The 23,886-nt window shown below is 40.7% G+C and overlaps 1 protein-coding gene across 3 annotated transcripts in view; it reads right to left on the bottom strand.

Annotated features, from left to right (window-relative positions):
- Positions 1–23,886, bottom strand: part of Slc44a1 (solute carrier family 44 member 1) — a 161,410-nt gene that overhangs the window by 32,670 nt on the left and 104,854 nt on the right. Inside the window, exons 13-16 of one of the 3 annotated variants that reach the window (XM_038347808.2) lie at positions 20,754–20,891; positions 12,395–12,631; positions 10,122–10,202; positions 5,488–7,841 (exon numbers count right to left, since the gene is read on the bottom strand). In XM_038347808.2, the coding sequence (XP_038203736.1) occupies positions 7,818–7,841; positions 10,122–10,202; positions 12,395–12,631; positions 20,754–20,891 (480 nt within the window). In that variant the 3' untranslated portion in view covers positions 5,488–7,817. Of the gene's footprint in view, positions 1–5,487; positions 7,842–9,889; positions 10,203–12,394; positions 12,632–20,753; positions 20,892–23,886 lie in introns of those variants that run through there. The other 2 variants (XM_038347809.2, XM_038347807.2) reach the window with 2 other exon arrangements.

Below are 23,886 nucleotides of genomic sequence, written 5' to 3'. Positions count from 1 at the left end.
GGGTGTGGGAAAGGGTTAGGACACAGTAGACAATGATACTCTTTCCTATAAAATTTTATTTATTACATAAAAAATTCTATACATCTGTTAGACTAAAATACAGTTCTCATTATAATTCTGGCAGCTGAGTCCATACAGAGAAAACAGCACTAGACCAGCACTTTTTTCCCCCTCGTTCATAGTTCTGCACAAGTAAAACATTTCCAAGCTCCGTTTCATATAAGCTCATTGAACTCTGAAGCCAGATGGAATGTTATCCAACTCAGAGCTCTGGGCCATTCATCTGCCTGCAAGAGCTGATTGCTCCAGAAAGTGAATTGCTTAATATACATAGTTCTTAAGTCCTGCGAGAGCATAACGCTCCGTGTGCAAAGTCTGCACGGTATTAGTCATGACAGCCAAAGACATGAGGGCTACAAGTGCATCTGGGGGGGGGCACGTTCAAGCACTTACATTGTTTGTTTCCTCGCATGCATAGTGTAGTGACGCCATATAAGAATGAACCCAAAAGAACACCAAGGGAAATGACCGCACACTGTAGACTCCATGGAAGGCTCAACTGTGTTCTGTTTCTAACGAAAAGGGACAAGACGTGACACAGAAGCTCGTTTCAACACTCTGAAAATGGATACAAAGGACAAATGACAAAAAGGGGACAGAAGAGCTGGACGGTGGTGGCGTACGCCTTTAATCCCAGCACTCGGGAGGCAGAGGCAGGCAGATCTCTGTGAGTTCGAGGCCAGCCTGGTCTACAAGAGCTAGTTCCAGGACAGGCTCAAAAAAAAAAAAAAAAAAAAAAAAGCTGCAGAGAAACCCTGTCTCGAAAAACCAAAAAAAAAAAAAAAAAAAGGGGGGGGGGACAGAAATGCATTAGAATGTTCTGTTTATGGTCTCATCACCCAGGACAATGGCTAGGCTTGACACAGGCTGGAAGACTGCCTGAGAGAACAATACCAGGTCCCTGGTGTATTGACAGGTCTTCAAAGCTTGGTTGTCTCTAGTCTACAAGTTCGAGCCTAGACTCAAGTTCAGGAAGGCTGGCCCAGACAGGACAGACAGTTCGGCTGTTTGGTCGGCAAAAGACAGGCTTTGTCTTTGGTTGTTATTTTTTGCAGCGCCTCTGTTATTTGTTAGATGCCTTCATGCTCTTCCCTGCCTGCCAGTTGTGTAGTTCTCCCACATGTCTCGTATCCCCCTAACCAGGTAACAATCCACTTGAACTGACTACAAGATCTAGTAGAAGTGCATTTAGTGCTCCTAAATATTCTGAGACGGACACCTTGAAACTTCTTCTCAAATACTTCAGAGCTCCAATAGAGGATGGAAGGCATCAGAAGCATCAATCAAGACAGCAGCAGAGCAACACACACTGAGTTGACTATGTCCTTAGGATCATCTTGGAAGTTAAAACTCAAGAAGTGCGGAGCAGAGTACTAGAACCCAGAGGTCAGGGAGAGTGTTATAGTGCCTGGGTCCAAACCTCCAGCCTCCACATTTCTATGTAATATATTTTCAATACAATGTATAGGGCAAGGGGGCCCTGTCCTGACAACCATATGGTAAACGAAGAGGGTCTCCACAGCTTTTAGAGGCTGATAAGAGTAGTCCACTGGACCCCTTCTCTCTACACGTATTCTCCAAATCCTTCCACGGCTTACGGTCTTATAGATTTAAAATCCATTTCTCCAGCAACAACTAGCACAAGCGATATTCCTAACCAGTACGATGTGTAGGTAAATTCAAAGACAAAAGTCAGGAAGTTCCCTTTAAGTCACGTATTTCTTTTCTATGGCAATCAAGTTACTCAATTTTGGGCCTTTGCTGCCTATTCTACCCATTTACAGCAGTGGGCTCTCCATTTACAGGTGTGGAAGGTTCATTCCAGCCTTAAGGGTTCAAGGTAGAGAGTTGACTTCTGTTATTTCTTCACTGGCCTGCCAGCTAGATTGCTACTGCTTTGTTGAGCCAGACAATAGAGATAGTTGTTTAACATCTGACACTAGGAACTGGGACGCACCAGGGTTGAACCTTTAATAAACTTCTACCCGCCTTTTCAAGGGCCTAGAGAGTCTTCCTGGAGAGCTGCTACATACCTAAGGGTGAGCTGTGGCAGCAATGGACTCTTCAGGCCTCCTCAAAGCAGGAAGGAAGGAGTGGACATAGAAAATGGAGGCAGGACCCACCATCAGAGTGGTCTAACCCTGCTCTCTACTGTATGGGAAACCTAAAGACAGCCAACATCTGGTGCTTGCGTGTGTGCATGCGTGCATGTGTATGCGCATGTGTGTGCTGGGTGGAGGGGGTGGTGTTGAACTTCGAACTTCTACTCCCAGCACCAGCAACTTCAACTAGTCACTCAACTTTCTTTCTTTCTTTCTTTCTTTTTTAAATCAAGCACCCACTCTTCTTCAGTTAACTCATTATCATTGTCTTCATCTGGTTTTCTTGGTGTTGACAGATGTATTTTAAAGACGGGTCTATACTGGTCACAGTACGCCACATAATGTCGCATCTGAGTACATGAAAATAGCTGTGCTATGTGTAGATGTGTGTAGATGTATAAGGACAAGGATTATCTTTTCATCTGTTTTAAGGTGCACCTGACTCCACTTGAAATAATTTGGTTCATGGCCAGAAATCCTCCCAGGACACATTCCACCTCATACTTCCGAGGTAGAGCGAGATCGTGGTGGTGTAATGATCCAGCGTCACCCATTCAGAGCAGTGTGGTTTCTATTTGCAACCTGGAACTGGTCAGAGATAATTAGCATCATCCCCACGGACAGGTAGCAGGTGGTCTAAGCATGTGGAGGAATGTTGGAGAAATGCAGAGAGGTACATTTGGGAGGCAGTTCACAGCTTCCGCGAGTGCAAAGGGACCGTATGGTCATTCAAACCGGATTCCGAATTTCAAATACTAAATTTGGATACCAGCAAATGAAGAGAAAAACATCTGGAACATGGATAAATGAATCAATGTTTTCATAATCAACTGGATCTTGATTAAATTATGAATAAATGTCTGATTTTTTTCTGAGCTTTCTGGTCTGGAAAAGAAATCATTTAGGTTGTAAACTGAGTATAAAAACTGAAGATCTGTGTAATATTTGGGTCCCTAGCAGTTTCATATCTTTTGAATAAATTCACGTCCCCCTAAAAAAAACCCCAAACTTAAATCATGTATTTGTAATTTACAAAGGAAGCAATTGTTCATGCAAGAAAGAAAATCAATCGTTGGTCTATTGTTATGCATATAAAGAAATCAAAATGGGGAAGAAGAAAGAATAGTTCTACAGAAAAGGTTTTCCACAGAGAGACACAAGTTTAAAAGTTCTGCATTGAGGCTTCTATAAGAAAGATATTTTCAAAGTTTTAAATTCTGAATTGAAATTATCCTCTTAAAATATGGAATAAAGATTTGGCTCAAATTTATAAAATTCCAATGGGAAAAGCGTGTTTTCTCAAACTTTTCACTATAGATAATATACTGAATTTTCATTTTGTTTTCAAGCTTGTTAACTTTAGACTTTTTTTTTCTTGACATACTCCAAGATCCTGCTTTTTCAGAAACTAGGCCATATGCCACTAAATGAAGACAAGTTAATTCTGCAAGCAGCCACTGTATATGAACAATGCCCACTTTTCAAAAGGGCTAACACGAACGCCGTAATATACACAGCTACATGAATATGCATCTAAAGCAAAAGGCATTTTGCGCTATGAATATAGAACACAAATCTCTGCTTCGTGCATTTACTTCGGATCCCATAATTCTCTAATATATATTCACAGACCACATCTTAACTGTAGCAAGCCCTTCTATCTGTCAGACGGAATGCATGAAAGGAATACTGAGATGAACGGCATCGGGGCATTGATAAACCTCCAGATTTCTGGCTGTGTGTTTGTCTTCCAAGTGGCCATCGGAAAGCAATATTGAGCTGACTTATTGATATTTTAGGGGAGAAGGGTGGTCCTGGGCCTTGTGACAACTGCTCTTGTCACTGAACTATACCCCCAGCACAGAACTTATTAAAAGATGAAAGCTCACAGAACCTTTTGAAGGAAACTTCTCAGAAACTGCAGTAGGGCTATTGGAGACCCCAAGTCAAACGAGAAGCCAAAAATAAAATAAAATGTTCAAGTCACCCTGACCAATAGCTCCGGTGTTGGAGCTGATTTCCCAATGCTGCTCTGATAGAACAGGGACACTCAGGACAAATGGCTGTGCACGGTATATCTGAGGCCCAGAGGTGGAGTGGGGCGGTGGCACCGTGTGGCTTGCACATACCTGGAGCATGAATCTCCTGCACTGTTCGGAGGAGGGAGAGGTATTTATGAGTCACACTTAAAGCAGCCCAAGACCAGGATAAGGTAGTCTATGCCTGACCAGGGTGGAATCTTCAGAAGGTGTCAGAAGGCAGACATGGTCCATGGTATTGGACAGAGGTTATATGATTAGAAGCTTAATGCCTTTCATTGAAAGAAGAAGAAAAAAAGGAAGAAAAAACTAAGAGTAAAAGGACACCTCTATCAAAGAAAACATACTTCAAGAATAATTTTTAAATACACTCAATAAGTACCTCCATTAGGGAAGACTGAGAACCAAGCCAGCTAAGCTACTTAAATGGCATGGAGTTAGAACTTTATCATCTGTAGGCGAGGATGAAACTTTAATCCTAAACATTAACCATTGCATTAAATGGTTTCAAGGAACAACCTGTGTTGAGCTCTGCTCATCCATGCAGGGATTATACAATCTCAGTGCCCTTGCTAGGTGTTAATGGTTTATTATTATTGCACTAGTAAGCCTCTTGTTGAAGATGGGGCTCATGAATTCACATGGAAGTAAACTGAACCCTTTTCCTCCTACATTACAGTAATAGGACAACTTATTCTGGAGGCAGGAGTCCAGCAGGTCTACATCATGCACCAGGCTCTAAAAATATCTAGTGGCACCGAAGACACCGCTACTATTTTTAAAAGGAGACCCCAAGTCTAATTCCAGAGACAGGACTCCAAAGTGTGTTGTTGAGAAACCATCACAGAAAAAGGAGGAAGTCACACTATAGAACAAAATGGTTTATAAAGTTAGTCAGGTGTCCAGATTTCACAGATAACTTTTGCTCTTGGTCTATTCTTCTCACTTGGGCAGAAGATGGAAGCGGTGAGCACACGTCAGTAAGGCAGCCCATAGCTAGGAGAATGACTTGCAGATGAATGGAAGAGGCAGCAGGGATACCCAAGCAGAACACTTACGTATTACTAAAAAGCCTCTGCCAGGCTTTCTAAAATCAGTCAAAGAATGGAGCTCAGGGCAGAGTGATATTCCATACATCAAATATCTCTCTGTGTGCATCCGTGTAATAGATATGCATATTTGCATATAACTATATAGCACACAAATGTACTTGGGGAAAACAGCCTGGAAATTAATCGAACTCAAATGACATGGTTACACATAGATCATAGTTTCTAAACACAATGTTAGTAAAACAAAATTTATTTGTAAAACAGGACCTGTTATATAAAATGGCACACAATCAAGTTATACAAAAATACAAATTTTCTTTCTGATTACAGTTCTAGTTGCAAATGATAATTAGAAAGCATTCCTGGTGGTTTCCAGTAGCTGGAATTGCGAGCACATGGAACAGGGGCAGCAAGAGTCCATGATGCAGGGACGTCCAAGTGAGCAGAACCTGATTCCCAAGTTCAAGTCCGTCATCACATCACTTTGGAGGGACACCTCCTAAAATGGCTAGCTCCTGGAATGTCTTCTGCTGGGAGACCCATCTTCCAGGCTTCCGCCCATTCTAACTTTAGTTCTCAGTGTGCCTGAATGTCCGAAATCTGGGTGGCTATGAGCCACACGGTACTCTGATTTTTTTCTCTCTCTCTCACCTACTAGGACAGTTGTTAGGTTACATAATTAAATTCCATTTCAAATGATATAAAATACAGCGACACTATTTGGCAACACTAGATGTTAGATGTCAATTTCTGGCAAATTGTTATTTCACAAGCGCTATGCTCTCAACACTGGTTTCCCGGATCCTGCTTAGAAATGAACTCTTAACTGTGTGTGTGTATGTGTGTGTGTGTGGTTTGTTGTCATTTTAATCCAGACTCTTATTGCAAATACTCTGAAGGTTCAGAAATATTCATGAGCTTTGAAAAGAAACCAAGGCATTTAGCAGAATTTAGCCTAGCTAGATTAAAGAACACCAGTACTTAAAAAGGAAAATACAATTTACCTTTTGCAGCAATTTAAAGGTCCAACCCTTTGAAAGGAAGCACATTAGCAAACAGCTGCTTAGTGAGCCCTCGGGACGTTGTGTGCAATTCCATAACACCAGTTTAATTCACTGTCTAGCTCTGATAGGCAATGCTTTCTTTCAAAAGATTCTCCTTCCATGGAATGATAAATGCTGAGGCTTTTTTTTTTTTTTTACAGAGCCTGTATTTAGTGCAATAAGTTTAAAAAATTTGCTCTGAAATATTTACTTTACATTAACAAAAATAGCTTTTTTTAAAAAAATTGTAACAAAAAGGAGTTATCGCATAAACAGATCATGAATTATTCTTAGCAAATTACACTTTTTTTCTTAAAGCATTCACCATTACAATAAGCAGAACAATGGAATATTAGCCATTCATATCTGGTAAGCTTTAGGAATGGAAAAAAAAAAAACCCAGCAAAACAAAATACCCCAGATGTACCCCCAAACATAAAGAACATTCACACTTGAGGATTAACACTAACCAATTCTTCAGTTACACGTTGTAGAACTCTGGATACTCAATGGATGACCAAGGAGTGGAGCACCTGCCAGTGTGTTCAGATTTTATAGCGAGCATTTGAATAGATGGCCGTTTAACCCTAAGCTCCCGATTTGCCTCTGAAACAAAAGCAAAGCACTGGAATTCCCAATGCTTCATGCTTCATGTTTCTCTCTCTTTTATGCCTTCTAGAACTACCTAAGCTGAAAATCAATACACAGAAACGCAAAGGCTAAACTTGCTGGGTGCCCCAGCTTCCTTTAAAATCAGGCCCACAGATGTGTGGTGGATGCTAACTAAAACGTCAGAAAGGAAAAAGACGAAATACAAGAAAAAAGTTTGCATAATAAAGATTATCTACCCCTTTCTTTCTCTATTTTCCTACTTTCTTCTATAGAAGCATTAGGGTAAACTACAAATACCTGAGGAGTTGGTTACTTTTGAATGTCGGCTGACAAAATGCATGAGCTATTGTGAATTTTCCCAAAGCGGGCCCACTCGGATGCTTCTGAAAGTAAAATGGCATGGCTTGTTGGACTGGGGGACACAGACTGAGCGCACACGCCTAGCCCGGAGCGCTAGGACTTACGCATCAGTGAAATAAGACTCTGATTTTAACGTACACCAGGGCAATCACCCCTGCAAGAACTTACACAAGAATTTGGTACAATAATTTTACCTAGGTCAAGTAACTAAAGTTAAAATTTCCTCTACTTATTAAAAATGTTGATCAGATATGAATCTAACATTTCCATTAAGACAATTACAATTGAAAACATTAAACGACGGAAGTTGCCTTGTAAAAGCCACCCGTATGAAAGGAGTACATGTTTGACAAAAATAAGCATAAAAAAGGTATTAAATCCCTGTTCCTTTTCTCTGATTTTGGCTGATTATGTGTGTGTGTGTATATACATATACATATATATACACACATACATATACATATATACACACACCCACACACACAAATACATAGTTATGTGTATATATTGTTTTGGAATGTCAATGGGGTCCATAACCGCCGGCTATGTTCAAGCAGAACTTGCTCCCGAAGCCTAGAAAACAAAGTCATACAGAGTATAATCTTAGAAAATTACCATTGAAAGAAGATATGAATGATGCTATTAGCATACACACATGGTCACAACAGCAAGAGGGCAAAATAAGTTGAGATTCCTCTCTTGAATCTAGGATGCTGGAATACTGCAGGCCATACTTCCTTCAGGGTCACCAGAGAGACACGCATAGTCTACTCCCCCACTACTGCCGCTCACACCCCCAGAGAGCTTGGGTTTCCCCTCTGAAATCTTATCCTTGAACGGCAGCAGACAGCCAGATCTCCAAAGCATTACATTCAGCAAACTCTTCTAAGAACTGGAGAGAGACCTCAAGAATCTTAAAACGTTTTTTTTTTTTTTTTTTTTTTTAAACTAGTGGGGCTCTCTTAAACAGTTCAAAAAGAAAAGTGGCAGTTTCTTATTTAGTGAACACAATACCCTATTAAGCGGACAATCTGACAACCTCATTTTAAAAAATATTTGTACAGGATAAAAAAAATCTAAATGAAAACAGCTCATATGGAGGGAGACAGGCGGCAGTGGATGTTGCTATACATATTACATTACAAAACAGATATGATGCTCTCTCATGGAGAGCTTTCGCCTGGAGAGGACCACAGCAAATGAGAACACGCAGTTCACTTTCAGTGGTGAAGGTCTCAGGTGATTCCTTATGACACGAAGGCTGGGGGACAGTAGGCGTCAACTCTGATCATGTTTACGGGGCACGAGAAGAAATGTTTAATGGCATGCGTAAGAAAGATGGCTGGCCTCTTACATTTCCCCACTGCTCCTGGGGTGGGGGGATCTTCTTTACGTACAGTGAGAGACATTCTCGGAGGTCAAAGGCTGTAGTGCCCAACACACCAGAATGCACACAAAAGATGTGTTTGGGGACAGAGCTTGTAGAAAAAGCTATGAACCGATGAAGAACATAAAGTGAAGGCAAAACCCAAATGAAGATCTTGATACATTTCTTGGGGTGCCAGTCACAGCCAAAAACTGGAAATACTATTGAGAGAAGGCTGTGGGTTCTAACAGAACACTAAGAAACTTGGGCAATTCTCTTAGGATTAGTGTCTATAAATTAGGGTTTCTGGTAGGGAAGGGATACTTGTATTCTGGTCTACCACAATTTACCTTCTACTTACTAAGAGTCATGTTGGAAATACATTCCAAGGCCATGACCAAATTGGCTGGTTTTCAACTTCAAATATTTCTACCTTTCTTAAAATGCATATTAATAAATATTGATTTAATGGAAGCTTCAACTTCCACAAAGGAGGGAGAGACAAGCTAGGATCTTTACAGGTTTTTTATGTACGTATGCATGTATATGTATATACACACACACATACACACACGCCCCTTTAAAGTTTTAGGCTTAGATTCTTTATTTTCTAAACAATGCGGATATCCAGGCAGTAGAAGTGATATTCTTCATGTCACTGCTGGGTTGGCAGCATGGTTCTAGTTAGACCAGTATAGATTTGAGACACGTGCTATTACACTACAGGAGAATATCTACAAGAGAAACAACTTGGGGGTACTAAGCTGATCGTCACTCTACTCTACCTAGGTATTAGTCATCTATCTGTCTAAATCTATTATCATCTGTGACTGACGGGAGAAACGGATTACTTTTACAGCTAAGGTGTGAGAAGAGCAGGTTGTCTTACCAAGATGGAATGTGGTTATCGATGGAAATCTCCTTGTTTGCAGGCGAAAGGAACTCAAAACCAAACCAAATAAACAGACAAACAGAAATAACAACAGCAAAGAAAGTACATTCTGAGCAACAGAAGAAAAAGTCCGCAAAGAGGCAAAGACGGCAATGTAAACAGAACGTATCGTTTTTTAAAAAAGGAGGAACATGAACTTTAGCGAGCTGAAAGGAACTTCCGTGGTCACCTTCTACAATGATGACAATGAACTGCTGCTCCAAGCATGTCCCTCAGTGCCCAGTGGGAAGACAACTACACACGGACAGCCAGGAAACAAAGGACCAGTTCTGACTAGAGCAAGCTATCACCCCTGGCCCTGAGCCTGGCAGAGGCGCTGTTCCTTTCAGCTCACTTTGACAGATGGTAGTCTCAGCTGGGACACGAGTTCTGCCATCCACGTGATGGGTAAGCAGACAAACAGAAAGAGCAGCATGTCCTGCGTGATACAGATGACAAACGTGTCTCCAGAGGACGTGCAGTCAGTGAGGACAGAGAGAGACAAGTAGTAAAAGTGGAACTCGTGGAGGGCGGCCACCTCCTCAGCGCCACCTACCATGGGCTTTAGCTCTCTGGCATCCGCGACGCCTCCCTTACCAGCTTCTTTCATTGCCTTCCTACTGTTTTCCACAAATTCCTGCAAGACATGGACCACACGGCATCACTGGGGGATCTTTTCACATTTCAGGCAGCAGGTGAATTTTAATGATGCAACCTTACTGTGGTAAACAATACTTGAGTGAACAAGTAAATTACTGAATTTGTCAGGATGGATTGCAATTCGCAGATGTAAAATCTCCTCTGTATTCCCATTCTGACATTCTCACTATGGCTCCAAGAGATAATGTTGGTTCTAACCAGCAGTTTTAGGAGCGTGCTTTTCCCACACTGAGAATATCTCTTTTGTTTGTTTTCCATATGAAGATACAATGAACCAAAAATAGTTTGCTTCAAAAGCTTCTGGTTTGTAGTCATATATATATATATATATATATATATGACAGGGTTTCACTATGTAGCCCTGACAGCCTGCCACTCGCTCTATGGCCCAGGATGGTTTTAAACTCACAGTAATTCTCCTGCACTGCCTAGGATTATAGATGTACACCACCACACCCCACTCATCAGCCTCTACTTATAACAAAGACCTAGAAAGTAGTTCTAGTAAGCATGAAATACATTTAAAAAAAAAAACAGCACCCCTACATCCTGGAAACCAAAACCAAACCACAGGTCAGCTACTTTCAAAGTCTCTCTCTAGCCTTAGCATTCCGTCCTTATTACCCGTATCCTGCTACTGCCGGCTCTAGCTATTGCTCCGTGAAGCAGAGCCATGGAAGCATCAACATAACCTGTGGTCAGAAGAGGTCAGAGTAGGCGCATCCCCAGGGGGCTGTGCTGCCCCATCAAAGCCTGTAGAGTACCCTTGCTCAGTACCCTCAGCATTCCTACAGAAGAAAACCAAGGGGGGAAACTATTTTTGTCAGAGCATGGCAGTTCCCGCCTCCAAGCCCAACACCGGGGAGAGGGAGGCGGGGAAAGCACAAGTTCAAGGTGAACATGGACTACATAGAGTTTATCTAAAAATAAAATTGATTAACGGCAATGTCCCTTGAACTGCTCTAGTCACAGAAGATCGAAATGCAGACACAACTCCACAGACAACAACCAGACAGAATTCACTGAGGACTTAGGAAAGCATCCAACGTTTAGTTCTTGATGCTCTCAGTCAGGGACTATCAGTATCAAACAGCTCAGTTCAATTACTGTCAATTTTTCACTACTGAACTAAAAAAGAAAGAAAGAAAGAAAGAAAGAAAGAAAGAAAGAAAGAAAGAAAGAAAGAAAGAAAGAAAGAAAGAAAGAAAAAAGGTATCCCTTTATTCACACATTTACTTCAGATTCAACTGGATACCCCACACTGCGAAAAAAAAAAATGGCTCATTGTTTCAATGTACCATATTCAGTCTTAAGTTTGATACCATTTAGCAATAATAAAACTGGATTTACAGCGATTTTAAAATATTTTAGTTTTTTTTAAAAAAATTATGTGCATGGGTGAGTGCCTATACATATGTGCACCATGTGTGTGCAATCCCCAAGGAAGCCAGAAGAGGGTGTGGGATCCCCTGGAGCTGAAGTGACAGAAAGTTCTGCAGGAGCCATGCGAGTGTTGGGAGCTGACAGCTGGTCCTCTGCCCGAGTGGCACATGCTCATAACCACTCTCCAGTACCTCGGAGCCTTTTAATATGGCTTTCAAATTGTTCCCAATTCAACTGGCTTTCTAATACAGACAAACTTCAGGGGCTGCAGAGATAAATCTGGATACAGTAGGCTTATGAAGGGTCAGTACAAAAAACTTTTGACAGGTATAGGCTGTTCCCTGTATTCATTAGGAATGCCTTTAACCTGGCCTGTGGGTTTAACCAGGGTCGATGGTAAGAGCCTTGGATAAGTGGTTGCTGGAGAAAGGCAATCAGGATCGGAAAACAAGGGCTTTGTCTTTAAGAACTACTTCAGGAAGGACACTGGGGTCAGTGGCTAGAAGACATGTTTTAAAAGTCCATTCAAATCTATGTAGTGCAGAGAGGGGCAGACAGGATGGAAGAGTTTTTAGAACTATTGAGACTATTCTTCAGTAGGTAGATCTGAAATGGTCTCTTCCATACCAGGAAGACTTACCTCAATTTTTCCAAGACAAACTTGACTTGTGATTAAGTCCTACAATGTTAGTACTGAATTCTCTGTGCGAATTAACCACACTGTGTTTTGAAAACACTGTTACTACTTTTATTCCTCAGGTCGTGGAGAGCATTTCAAGTACTTACCATCAGCACTTTATCCATATAGAATTCCCGGCCAGGGCTCCCGTCATTATATTTTGTATCAATGGCAAAACACAAGAACAATACATCCACTACCATTTCGTAAATGGACAGGAAACAATGGGCGACTAGGAAAGCAAAGAGGCAGACGATGATCAGAGGCAGCACCCATACTGTGTAATCTTGCTGGTAGTTGAGCAGCATAATCCCAGCCAAGCCCGTGCTGCAGACTATCAGCACCTGGAACAGAGAGAGCAGAGACCACACTTAATACCCCATGGCCGCCAGTCATGCGTCTTCATCTCTGCAGACTTGAACTCTTCGTCAGTGATGGGTGAACACGGCTGTCCCACCTCGAATTAAAACGTACACGCTGCCCGTAACTACACAGAACGTCACTCACAGGCATCACATAAATTTAAGAACACACATTAGATGATTCATGCTTACATTAAAAGTAAATTAGTTTTCCAAAAGTCATATGGTTCATGAAAAACCTCACCCACTCAGAATCTAGTAATAAATTTTAAGATAAATGCGTGAATATTTTTAAAAAGTTGGGTTACGTGTATAAAATTGTTGATGCTGGAATTGATATATGGTTTTTAGAAAGTATTTCTACATATATGAATCATATTATATACAAAAACAATAAAAAACTTCATTGCAATCTGGAGTAATATTATAAATATTTGTCAAATACTTAGTTGTATAATTTCATCTTCTGAGTAATTCAAAACTTACTTAATCATTTTCCTACTGTTAGAGATTTACAGTGTTTTCAGATATAAATGATACTGCAACAGTCAACTTTATTCTTCAAAGTTGTCCTCTGTTTCGTATTTTATTTCATGTGGAATATATGTTAAGTATAATGTAATTTTCCACGAAGCTTAGGTTTGGACTATGTGTAAAGCAAAAGTTTCCCAGTGTATCCACATCCATGCCAAAACTGAAAGAAAAATCAGCTTGGTCACTGTGAATAGCCATCGAAAGTTTCTTTGTCACGTGTATTGCATAGTTCTTTTTAAGGCATTTTATTTCAGTTTACCAATAATGTTACAAATACTTGATGCTAAACATTATCAACCCCATTTCTCAGACTGGGGAACACCGTCGGAAATATCAGCCAACCTGTCCAAGGCCACAGAGTAAGGAACAAGCTCCACTCAAACAATGCCACGTGATGCCAACCCCAGGATTCAACCCAGCAAGAATCCGGTACTAACATTCTGAATCTGAGACCCCAGGACTCTTTACAGGTGGAAATCCAGCAAGAATCCGGTACTAACATTCCAGATCTGAGATCCCAGGACTCGTTATGGATAGAAACCCAGCAAGAATCCGGTACTAACATTCCGAATCTGAGACCCCAGGACTCTTTACAGGTGGAAATCCAGCAAGAATCCAGTACTAACATTCCGGATCTGAGACCCCAGGACTCGTTATGGATAGAAACCCAGCAAGTATCTGGCACTAACACTCTGAATATTAGACACACTCTTCTCTGGCTCGCGGCTTAGTTTAGCACCAGGCTTCAGCAAACAAACAATAAAATGTTCTAGCTCCACTTCTTATCCAGTGCTGAGAACAGGCAGAATCTTGAAGCATCCTTACTACCAACAACAAAGCATGGCTCCTTCACCTTCCCAGTAACTATGAGTTATAATGCACGTGAAACATGGACTCATCTATAAACCAATCATTTCCAGATGCTTCCATGGAGCAAGTCTAGGTCTGCCAGAGTTTTGGGATATCCCGCTATTTTTATATGGCCACAGACTATCTCTTATAGTGGTTTCTTTTCAGGGTGACCTCCATATGTGGTCAACTATATTCCTTCTTTTACTCATGTGATTCAAGTTTTGAATGAGTTATTTCAATACGATCTTCAAATTCTGCACATTCTATGGGAAAGCTGGGGTTCATTGTGCTCTTGCTATCCCCCTAAAAGCCAAACCATATTTGAAAAGGTGAAGTCAATTCTAGGAAAAGTGTGGCTCAGAGTAGATATTAAGACAAAGAGGTTACGATGGAAAGCTACATCATGTGAGAGTAACTCCAAGAACAAGTGACAGCTCCTCTGGAGACAGATGTAGTAATTAGGCCAAAATATAACTAAAGAAGATCACATATTTTTAAAAAGATATTTTAATGGCAAGCTTAAAGAAGAAAGACAACATTAAAAACATGTACTTGCATGTAGGACCACTCAGAAAGGTACAGTGAATGGATGGATCATGTATGTATTTAAACAGAGTTGACTTAATAGTTCTCAAACTGGAGAGAAGTGAGGAATGCAGGTTCCTGGGCTTTAGCTCTGAAAAGCCTACTGACTGAGTCAAAGATAAAGCCCAGAGACACATCTTAACAGTTCCCCAGGTACTGATGAAGGACACAGCTTCCGTCTCAGGAAGTAAAGCCTGAGTACTGAGTATCCATCTTTACAGTTCCCCAGGTACTAATGAAGTATACAGCCTTCATCTCAGGAAGCCATGCCTAAGTGCTGAGTTCAGTCATCTCACACTTTAGAGAATATTCAACTTCTATTATATGTTTCACACACTTAAAATTTCTTTTATAAAACATCACTCAAAATACTTGTTAGTAAAATATGTACACATACCATTCATAAATGAAGATAAATGCAAGACTCAGTTGGTAGATTGTTTGAATAGCATGTAAAAGGCTCTAGGTTCAATTCCCAGGACAAATAAATAAATAACAGAGTGTGCTACAGCTTTTTAAAATCTATTTATTTTTTGATTGGACCTCTATCCCAGAGGACAAGATATCTGAACACTGTGAGAGAAATTCAAGCACTGGGTAGGAATGTGTGACATCAGATGTGAAGAATGCCAGCTTTAGAGTCAGAAAGAGGTAAATATGAATGACAGCTAATGCTTGGCTTTTGTTCCCTAAGCAAGTCCACTCAATCTTTGAAAGAGCCATAACAGTACACACATTCCATGATGGCAAAAATCTGAATTCTGAAAACATCTGATGTGATGCCTGCCCAGTGTTCCTCCCTTGCCCCATTCCCCACCCCAAATTTAAATCCTGTACTTATCATACCCTTTTCCTGGGAAACTATATTTTGAGAGCCTTCTGTTTGCCAATAAAACAGTATTTATAGTAAAACATCCCCTTAAATGAACTGTCAGCTACAAGATGATACCAATGTGAGAAAGGTATTACAAAATAAAGGAAAGTAATTTCACACAGGAGAAATAAAAACACATTTTGTTGATGGGACATAGCTTTATTGGGGCAAATAGCTATCTCTTTTGTGACAAAACTTTCAACTTATAGCTTGTAAGTCTCTATTATTGTTAGGACACTATTTGCCAATGATCACAGGCTACAGTCTAATAACTAGGAAAGCTATCACCTCTGCCAAATGTAACTCACCATTATGTAGCCAACACTGGGACTCTACGGAAATGGGACCAGTGATGCTGTACTTTTGTTTCTTTTAAAACTTTTGGAAGAAATTTTAAATTTGAGGAAATGATACATAGTACAAGAAATAACTCAGAATGAGTTCATGCACTCTTTACCAGCTCTGAGGCATCATCTTGTGTTACTGCAGTTAGTTCCAGAAGCACATGGATGCTGACACAGTCCAGACAAGGAACGTACCCACCATCACCACGTCCTTCACTTGACCAGCCTAGTGCTATCCTCACTACCCCTCTGCCATCTTTAACCAGATGACCACGAATGCAGTGTATTGTGGAAATCTCTAATTCCACAATGTTGCCCATCAACAACTTACCAGGGAAAGTAAACAGTACTAATCTTTTGGGATTAGATTTTTTCCATTCAGTACAATTTCTTCAAGTTTTATTCAAATTACTGTATCTATCAATCACTTGTCCTTGAGATCATCTTCATAACTTTTATAGTGATCTAGCTAAGCTACTCTCCTCAGAAACCATTTCTATACAATGGCAACTATTTAATAAAATTCTTTTTAAAGGATTTCTGATTATATATATGAAATGAAAGTTACCATATATATGTATGTGTATCTGTCTATAGATAGACAGAGCTAGTCAACTTCAAGCTTTAGAGAATATTCAACTTCTTTATTTTACACATTTAATTTTTAAAAATATTTTTCATAATACATGTTAGTAAAATATGTATACATATTAATAAATGAAGATATATAGAGTTTGTATGTGTGTGTGTGTGTGTGTGTGTGTGTGTGTGTGGTGTAGAGGACAAATCTTCTACTACTTAGCTGCTCTCCCAGCTCAGAATTATATTTTCAAAAAAGAAAAACAAGGAATATTATCTTACTGTGTTAGAAACATATTTTTCTTCTTTTTTAAAAAATCATTGGAGTTATTTTTTAAATGTACATTTACCTTATAGTTTTTTTTTCAAGATAGGGTTTCTTTATGTAATAGCCCTGACTGTCCTTGAACTCACTCTGTTGGCCAGGCTGACCTCGAACTCACCAAGCTCCACTTGCCTCCCGAGTGCTGGGATTAAAGGTGTGCGCCACTGTCACTTGGCTTATTTTACTGTTTTAAAAATAACTTTTAATGTTATAATGTTATTATTAAAGATTTTATTTTAATTTTATGGGTACGCATGTTTGTGAACATGTATTTATGTGTACCACATTATGTGCCTGTGCCCACAGAGACCAGAAGAGAGTCTCCCTGGAAATGGAGTTAACAGATGTTTGTGAAACACTGGTGGATTCTGGGAACTGAACCAGGGTCCTGTGCAAGAGCAGTAAATGCTCTTAACCCCAAAGCTATCTCCAGCCTCCACCTATTTTACTATTAAAATTTTTTAAAAAAATATTTATTTATTTATTATGTATACAATATTCTTTCTGCATGTATGCCTGAAGGGCAGAAAACGGCACCAGACCTCATCGCAGATGGTTGTGAGCCACCATGTGGTTGCTGGGAATTGAACTCAGTACATTTGGAAGAACAGGCAATGCTCTTAACCACTGAGCCATCTCTCCAGCCCTTACTATTAAAATTTTAATTTAGTAAATCACATTAAGAACTCTAATCAATTCCACTTCTGGGTGTCTAGGACTGAATTAAGCCACCAATAATTAACATGGGAGAATTTATGCAAGAAATTTCATTGTAATATAACTTAACTAGTTTAACTGTTTTTTTTTTCTAAAGCTCACCAAAAAAAGGTCAAGAAATGACACAAATGTATAACCACATTTAGAAAATTTTTACTAAACCTGAAATGCTTATAGTCCCAAGCGGAAAGAAGGAGAGCGGGTTCTCCTTTCCCCACCACCTAAGCTGGTTAGCACACAGACAGCGCCCAGGATGTCGAGCACATCACAGGCAAACAGTCTGCACCTGCGGAGCGAATAAAGGCTCTGACAAATCCAAAGGAAACCTTTCAGGTGGATTACTAGCATGTTAAAAGCAAAACTCACAAAGCCAATTGAAACCACTGCATTTCGCTGTCTGCAAATTCTTCCTTATAGAAGGATGAGTGTTGAATGGAGAGAATTGTCTTTAGGGAAACTAATGGGGAGGAGTGTGGGGCATCCAGCGTCGATGTTCTGAGACCAGCCTTCGTTCTTCTAATGGACATTTTAGTTGACTTATTGGTTTTCTGTTCAGGGGTGCTGGAGATCATGCCTAGAGCCTTGTGAATGCTCAGTACACGCTAGTCCCCAAGCTTCAGCTCTCATCCGTGACACACGCTTTTTCAACACTATTCTGACAGCCCACTAGGTTTGCTCAACCTTTTCACTGCATTATATACATTTCTTCATCATATTCAAAACTCACAAAAAGATCATGGTTTATTAGGCTGGCTCTTAAGTCTAGCCATTTCTCTAGTACTGGGCATTACACTGTTTACAAAGGGTTCCTATTATACACTTATTTTGTATTTATAACTGTTTTCAGGGGTCTTTGTAATAATGATTGTTCACAGTCAGATCAGACAAGTCAGAATATCAACTCCAGTCTTGCCAAATTCTAGTGCTCAAAATGTGGCCAGCTAACGACCTCTCTACACTTTGGTTCTGCCTGCTACAAAATATAAAGATAGCAGTAACAGGTCACCTTCCATGGGATGATCAGGCACCTCCAGGTAGTATAAGTCCTCTTCATCCATCTGCCATTCCCCCTGTGCTCTCCCCCCCCCCCCCCAGTGTGTTCATTCTATTTCAACTATAGTGGTAATTTATAAATTTGTAAATAAAAATAGTACAAATAAAACAAAGAATCTACGCCCTTACTGAATCACCATGTGTCGCGTTCAGTTCACCCTGTAAAGCCCTGTTCTTGGCCCTTAAGGACCACTGACTGATACACTTCACCACTGCTGTGAAAACGCCCTCTCCTATAAAAACATGCCACAAGCAAATCTGTGACAATGTAAACTTAATTACAGATATTCAAAGTAATTATCCTTAACTGTTTTCAGATGACAGCTCCCTATGAAGCTGCGCACTTCAAGCTGTAAAAAGCTATGTTTCCACTAGACCACACCCCTGTTTTTCCTTTTCAAAACCCACTGTTTAAGAATGGTGTTTAATGGGACAGTGACCCATGAGTAGATGGAGATCATCAAGGCAAGATAGGGAAGGTGTAGGAGACTATGAGCAGAAAGAACGGAAACAACAGGTCATAGGCCGTGACGGCTCCACCGCAGAGACACAAAGCTGTGACTTCACTGGTGGGTCAAAGGCACCATGAGGAACATTCTAGTGATGCTGTGTCTCTATAATCCTTTCCTTATTTTCCAGTTTCCTAAGTAGCTTCTTAGTGCAATGAAATCTAAGTACAATGCTATTTATGATTTAGTAGATTTTGGTGGCACAGAATAAACTCTTTTCTCAGCTCTAAAGAAAGTAGGTCTTGTTCCCTAACAGCTCTATTTTAAAAGGATTTTTATATAATAACATCTAACATTAAACCCCAAACTGCTAACATTCACCAAAAACTAACAATGTGTCAAGCACTGTCCTAGATACCCTGCATGTATTAACCAGTTTAAGCCTCACCATCCTAAAAATATGTCCCTATTCTTATCCCACCTGTACCAGTCACATAGCCAGCACGACTGAAATCCAGGAAGCTAGACTCCAGACTCCAAGTGCAGTCCTGCCCCTTGCCATGACCAAGAGCAACACGGAAAGGAAAGCATTCATTTTATCTTGTGCTTTCAGGTGACAGTCCATCACTGAAGGCAGGCAGAGCAGGAACTCAAGCCAGGAACCCGGAAGCAGGGACTAAAGTCATTAAGGGTGATGCTTCCTGGCTTGCCTCTCGTGATTTGCTCAGCCTACTTTCTTATACAACAGAGGACCACCTACCCAGGGACTGGGCCTTCCCACATCAATCACTAATGAAGAAAATGCTTCCAAAGACTTACCTATAGACCAATCTTATGTAGGCATTTTCTCAATTAAGATTCCCTCTTCACAGATAGGTCTATGTTTGTGATAAGTTGACAAGAAGCAGTCAAGACAAGCCTCATCACTACAAAGACTGTTTCCTAATTCTTTTTTGTATGTGTGGTTTTGGGGATTAAAGCTGTAGCTCTGCATAGGCTGGCAAGTATTTAACCAGTTATATCCCTCCCAATTCCTTCTTAAAAACAAAAACAAGTAATCACACACCTTTAATCCCAGCAGACACAGGTGGGTGAGTTCAAGGTCTGTCTGACCTATAAAGTGAGTTCCTAACAGCCAAGACTATTCAACAGAGATAACACCCCATCTCTCAAGCTATCTTTCTATCTGTATGTATATAGATATGAGTATATAGATCTCTATATATGTATCTATGGATATAGACAGACATGGTTCCTATAGATATATACATATCTCTATATATGTATCTATGGATGTGGAGAGAGACAGTGAAAATTGTGCACATGCATCATCACGGGGAGGGAATGCCCATGCCATGACATACATATGGAGGTTAGAAGACAAGCATGTGGAACCTTTACATTGCTGCTGGCTCTAGGGATCGAACTCACGTTGCCAGACTTGTGCAGCAGATGCCTTTACCCACTGAGCTACCTCATCATCTCTCCTAATTTGTTATAGTTTACAATATATACAGAGAAATAGGCTGATAATTCAGCCTTGCTGTACCAGTGCTCCTGTTAACTGAGAAGAACAGCTTAACTCGTAAATTTATTATGAAGATTAAATGAACATAATACATATGAAGTAAATTAAGAAGTATCTAATGCATATTCAAGGTGTTATAAATGTTGCCACATAGCAAATGACTTCCAGTTTTGTGCTAGGCTAGGTAGTTTTTAAATTAAAGAACAAAACTTCATACATTTACTCAGACATCCCGTTTGTCTCAGACAATGCAGCTGGTCTTACCTTGCCTAGGAATAACATGAAGTCCCCCACTGTGTTGATGGCAGCCACTCGCAAAGCATTCTCCACCAAAATGACAAAGGCATCCTTTGCTGAGGTGCAGAAGTTGGTGCTATTGATAGCTGTGGCTGTGTATGCATTCTAGACAAAAGGGAAAGACTTTTATCGTCACCAGAAACGCACTTTGGAAAGACACAAACCATGCGCATTGTTTGCAATGCACCTTGTGAAGAGACTTCAGTCAAGCACACAGCTTTCAGGAGACATAAAGACTGGGTACAGAACATGAGGTATAGATGGACAGATGGATGAATGGATGGACGGACGGACGGATGGATGGAAACTGCTATGGTCAAAGGAGCCCCTTTCCAGCCCTCCTAGTTTGGCCCTGTAAGAACACTTACACACACACACACACACACACACACACACACACACAGTCTGACATCCGTGAACTTTCTGTCTTTTGGAAGCTACACACAATTTAGACTTTCCTGGATGTCTCACACTGTGACTGGAAGGATCAGGGGCGCACTGCTAACCATGTCTTTGTTGGCTGAAAAATGCAGAGCGTTCCAGAGCTGAGGAAAAAGAAGTGCAACTGGATAGGTCACCGCCTGTGGTGTCAGTGGGGAGTCACAGCACTCTGAGCAACTCAGCATGACTGTGAAAGACTGTCATCATAAAAACTGGGATACTTTACTGCCTGAATGTTTATTTCAAAGCTAAAAGATGCAGCACATCTTTAAGTCACAGTACCACTTTTCAATTAGTATTCGTTCGTTCGTTCATTCATTCATTCATTCATCCACATTTTGTTTCCTTACACTGCCACCTGCCCACCTGACTTATCAGTTAGAAGAGGGCAGGGTACAAAGAATCCGTCACCTAACTGCAGTGCTCCACATGGTTTTTCTATCTTCTATGAAAACTCCTTTTGAAACATTCTGCGAAATGCCCGAGTGAAGTAAAAATAAACCATCCTTTGAACTTGTGTCACAGTCATAGCTGGAAAACTATGGGAAGCAACTGTTCCAGCCAGACTTGCTCTCAAAGAACACAGAACGGTTCCCAGTGCTCACCGGCTCCCTAAGCACTCAGAAGAATACCCATCTAGCCATTTATTCCAGAGCAGAGACGGTCAAGCCACCACCTAAGGGCTCTGGCCATGCCTAACCTGTTGGCAGCATTCAAAAAATAAGGTTTTGTAGGACAATGTACTGATAAAAATTGACTAACACCACATGGCCCTTATGACCCAGATATTTTCTGGTTCTTTCCAGAAAAAGAAACTGGCTAGTTTCTATTCTGCAGTACTGCCAAGGATCCACACTAAGCCAGGTAAAGTTTACAGGACCTCCTCCTCACCATTTTAGAAACACAAACCTAAAATGCTCACTTCAAGTTTTTACAGCTTTTGATGTTTTAGCATATTTTTTTTTTTTTTACTTCCCACGTAGGTCCCATGAGCCAAACCTAGAGCACAAATGGGCCAAGCAGTGATCTAATAAGCTATGGCCCCAGACCTTCACAAATCTCTTATTGATCTATTTACTTTATTGTTGAGATAAAAGTTCTTGTGTGTATACTGATCTCAAACTTGCTATGTGGCCAAGAATGGCCTTGAACTCCTGATCCTCCTGCTCTACCTCCATAGGCTTGTACTACAATGCCTGGCTAATTCTTCAATGCAATAATTTACCGGAAGAGGTCTTCAGTGATCTGGGATGTAACTCCCTTGAAGAGAAAAGTCTTACTTCCTTATCTGTTTATTTTTCCAGTGCTTGTACTTGTTAGGTGAATGCTTTACCACTGAGCCACATCCTCAGCCCTAATCTCCTTTACTGTAAGACATGATAAAGAGACTCTGAACCAGTTATTAACAATGCATTTCCAGGAGAAAATGCCCTCCCACACCGAGGACCCAGGTCCGGTTGCCAGCACCCAGTGGTGAGTCACAACCTCACAACTGTCCATTAAACCCAGCTGCAGAGGATCTGGTACCCTCTTCTGGCCTCTGCAGGCACTAAGCATACATATATGCAGGCAAAGCATTCATATACATAAAAGTAAATAAAAAAATCTAATAAAAACGCATCCTGATTTAAAAATCATTATAATGTCCAAAATTAAGAAAAGTAGGCAACTCACTAATTAATTAATCAGTTTTTTAATTTTTTTCAACAGTTTTACCAAGTTGGCCTATAACTCACTCGGTATCTTGAACTTTTGATCATCCTGCCTCAGCCTCTCAAGTGCTAGGATTACAGGCGGAGCCACGGTGCCTAGATAGGAAATCCTATTTAAACCAATTAGGTTCATAGGAACAAGTCAGGCTTAACTGTGAATGTACCCATGTCCCAGTTCCACCAGGAGTCCCCTTGAGTCAGGCTTCATGTACCAATCCCCAATCCCCATCTCCTCTGTTACCATTGTTATCGCTGCCTCCAGCAAGGATCCAAGCCTTGCTAACTAAATGAAAAATGCTTCTGAGTTCATATGAGAATCCATTACTTGCTGTAGTCTATAGCTTGAAACAAGGAAATGTGAGCTGTTTGAATATTTTCTATAAAAATGTATTTTGTATTCTTTAGGTACACACACACACACACACACACACACACACAAAATATACATGTACTCTTAGTGGTAGTATGAGACATGAAAAGGACCAGGGAAAGTAAGGCTTAAAAACTCCTTCCACCTCGAGGACAAGCAATGTGCTACAACGCTCCAGTCTACAATGCTCCTCTAAAGCCCAGGAGATACTGCCTATTTGGAGTTGTACTGGGGAACTGCTAATGTAAAAGAATACCAAGTATGCTGAGCACGTGTGTATTGTGGCACACAAAAAATTGTCTTGCTATGACTCCTGCTCCCAGAAAAAAAAAAGCTGTATGATTCTAAGAGCTCACCAGCCGGCACACAGGGTTAAACAGTTAGTCCCACACGCTGCTGTCGGAGGAGAGAGAGACCAGCATGGTCCCAAGCCCAAAGGTAAACATGTTCTGCCGGGAGCAAGGTCTGCACTAATGTGAGTTCAGACAGACTGGATGTGCCGTCACCTTCATGTTACAGCCAGCACTGGAGAGCAAGAAGTAGTTCATAGGTGGCTGTTTGTACAATTCCACTCTAT

The sequence above is a fragment of the Arvicola amphibius genome, chromosome 11 (genome assembly GCF_903992535.2).
Source record: "Arvicola amphibius chromosome 11, mArvAmp1.2, whole genome shotgun sequence".
NCBI classification, from domain to species: Eukaryota; Metazoa; Chordata; class Mammalia; order Rodentia; family Cricetidae; genus Arvicola; species Arvicola amphibius.
The sequence above is the reverse complement of the archived record's forward strand: the minus strand, read 5'-3'. Positions and strand labels throughout refer to the sequence as shown.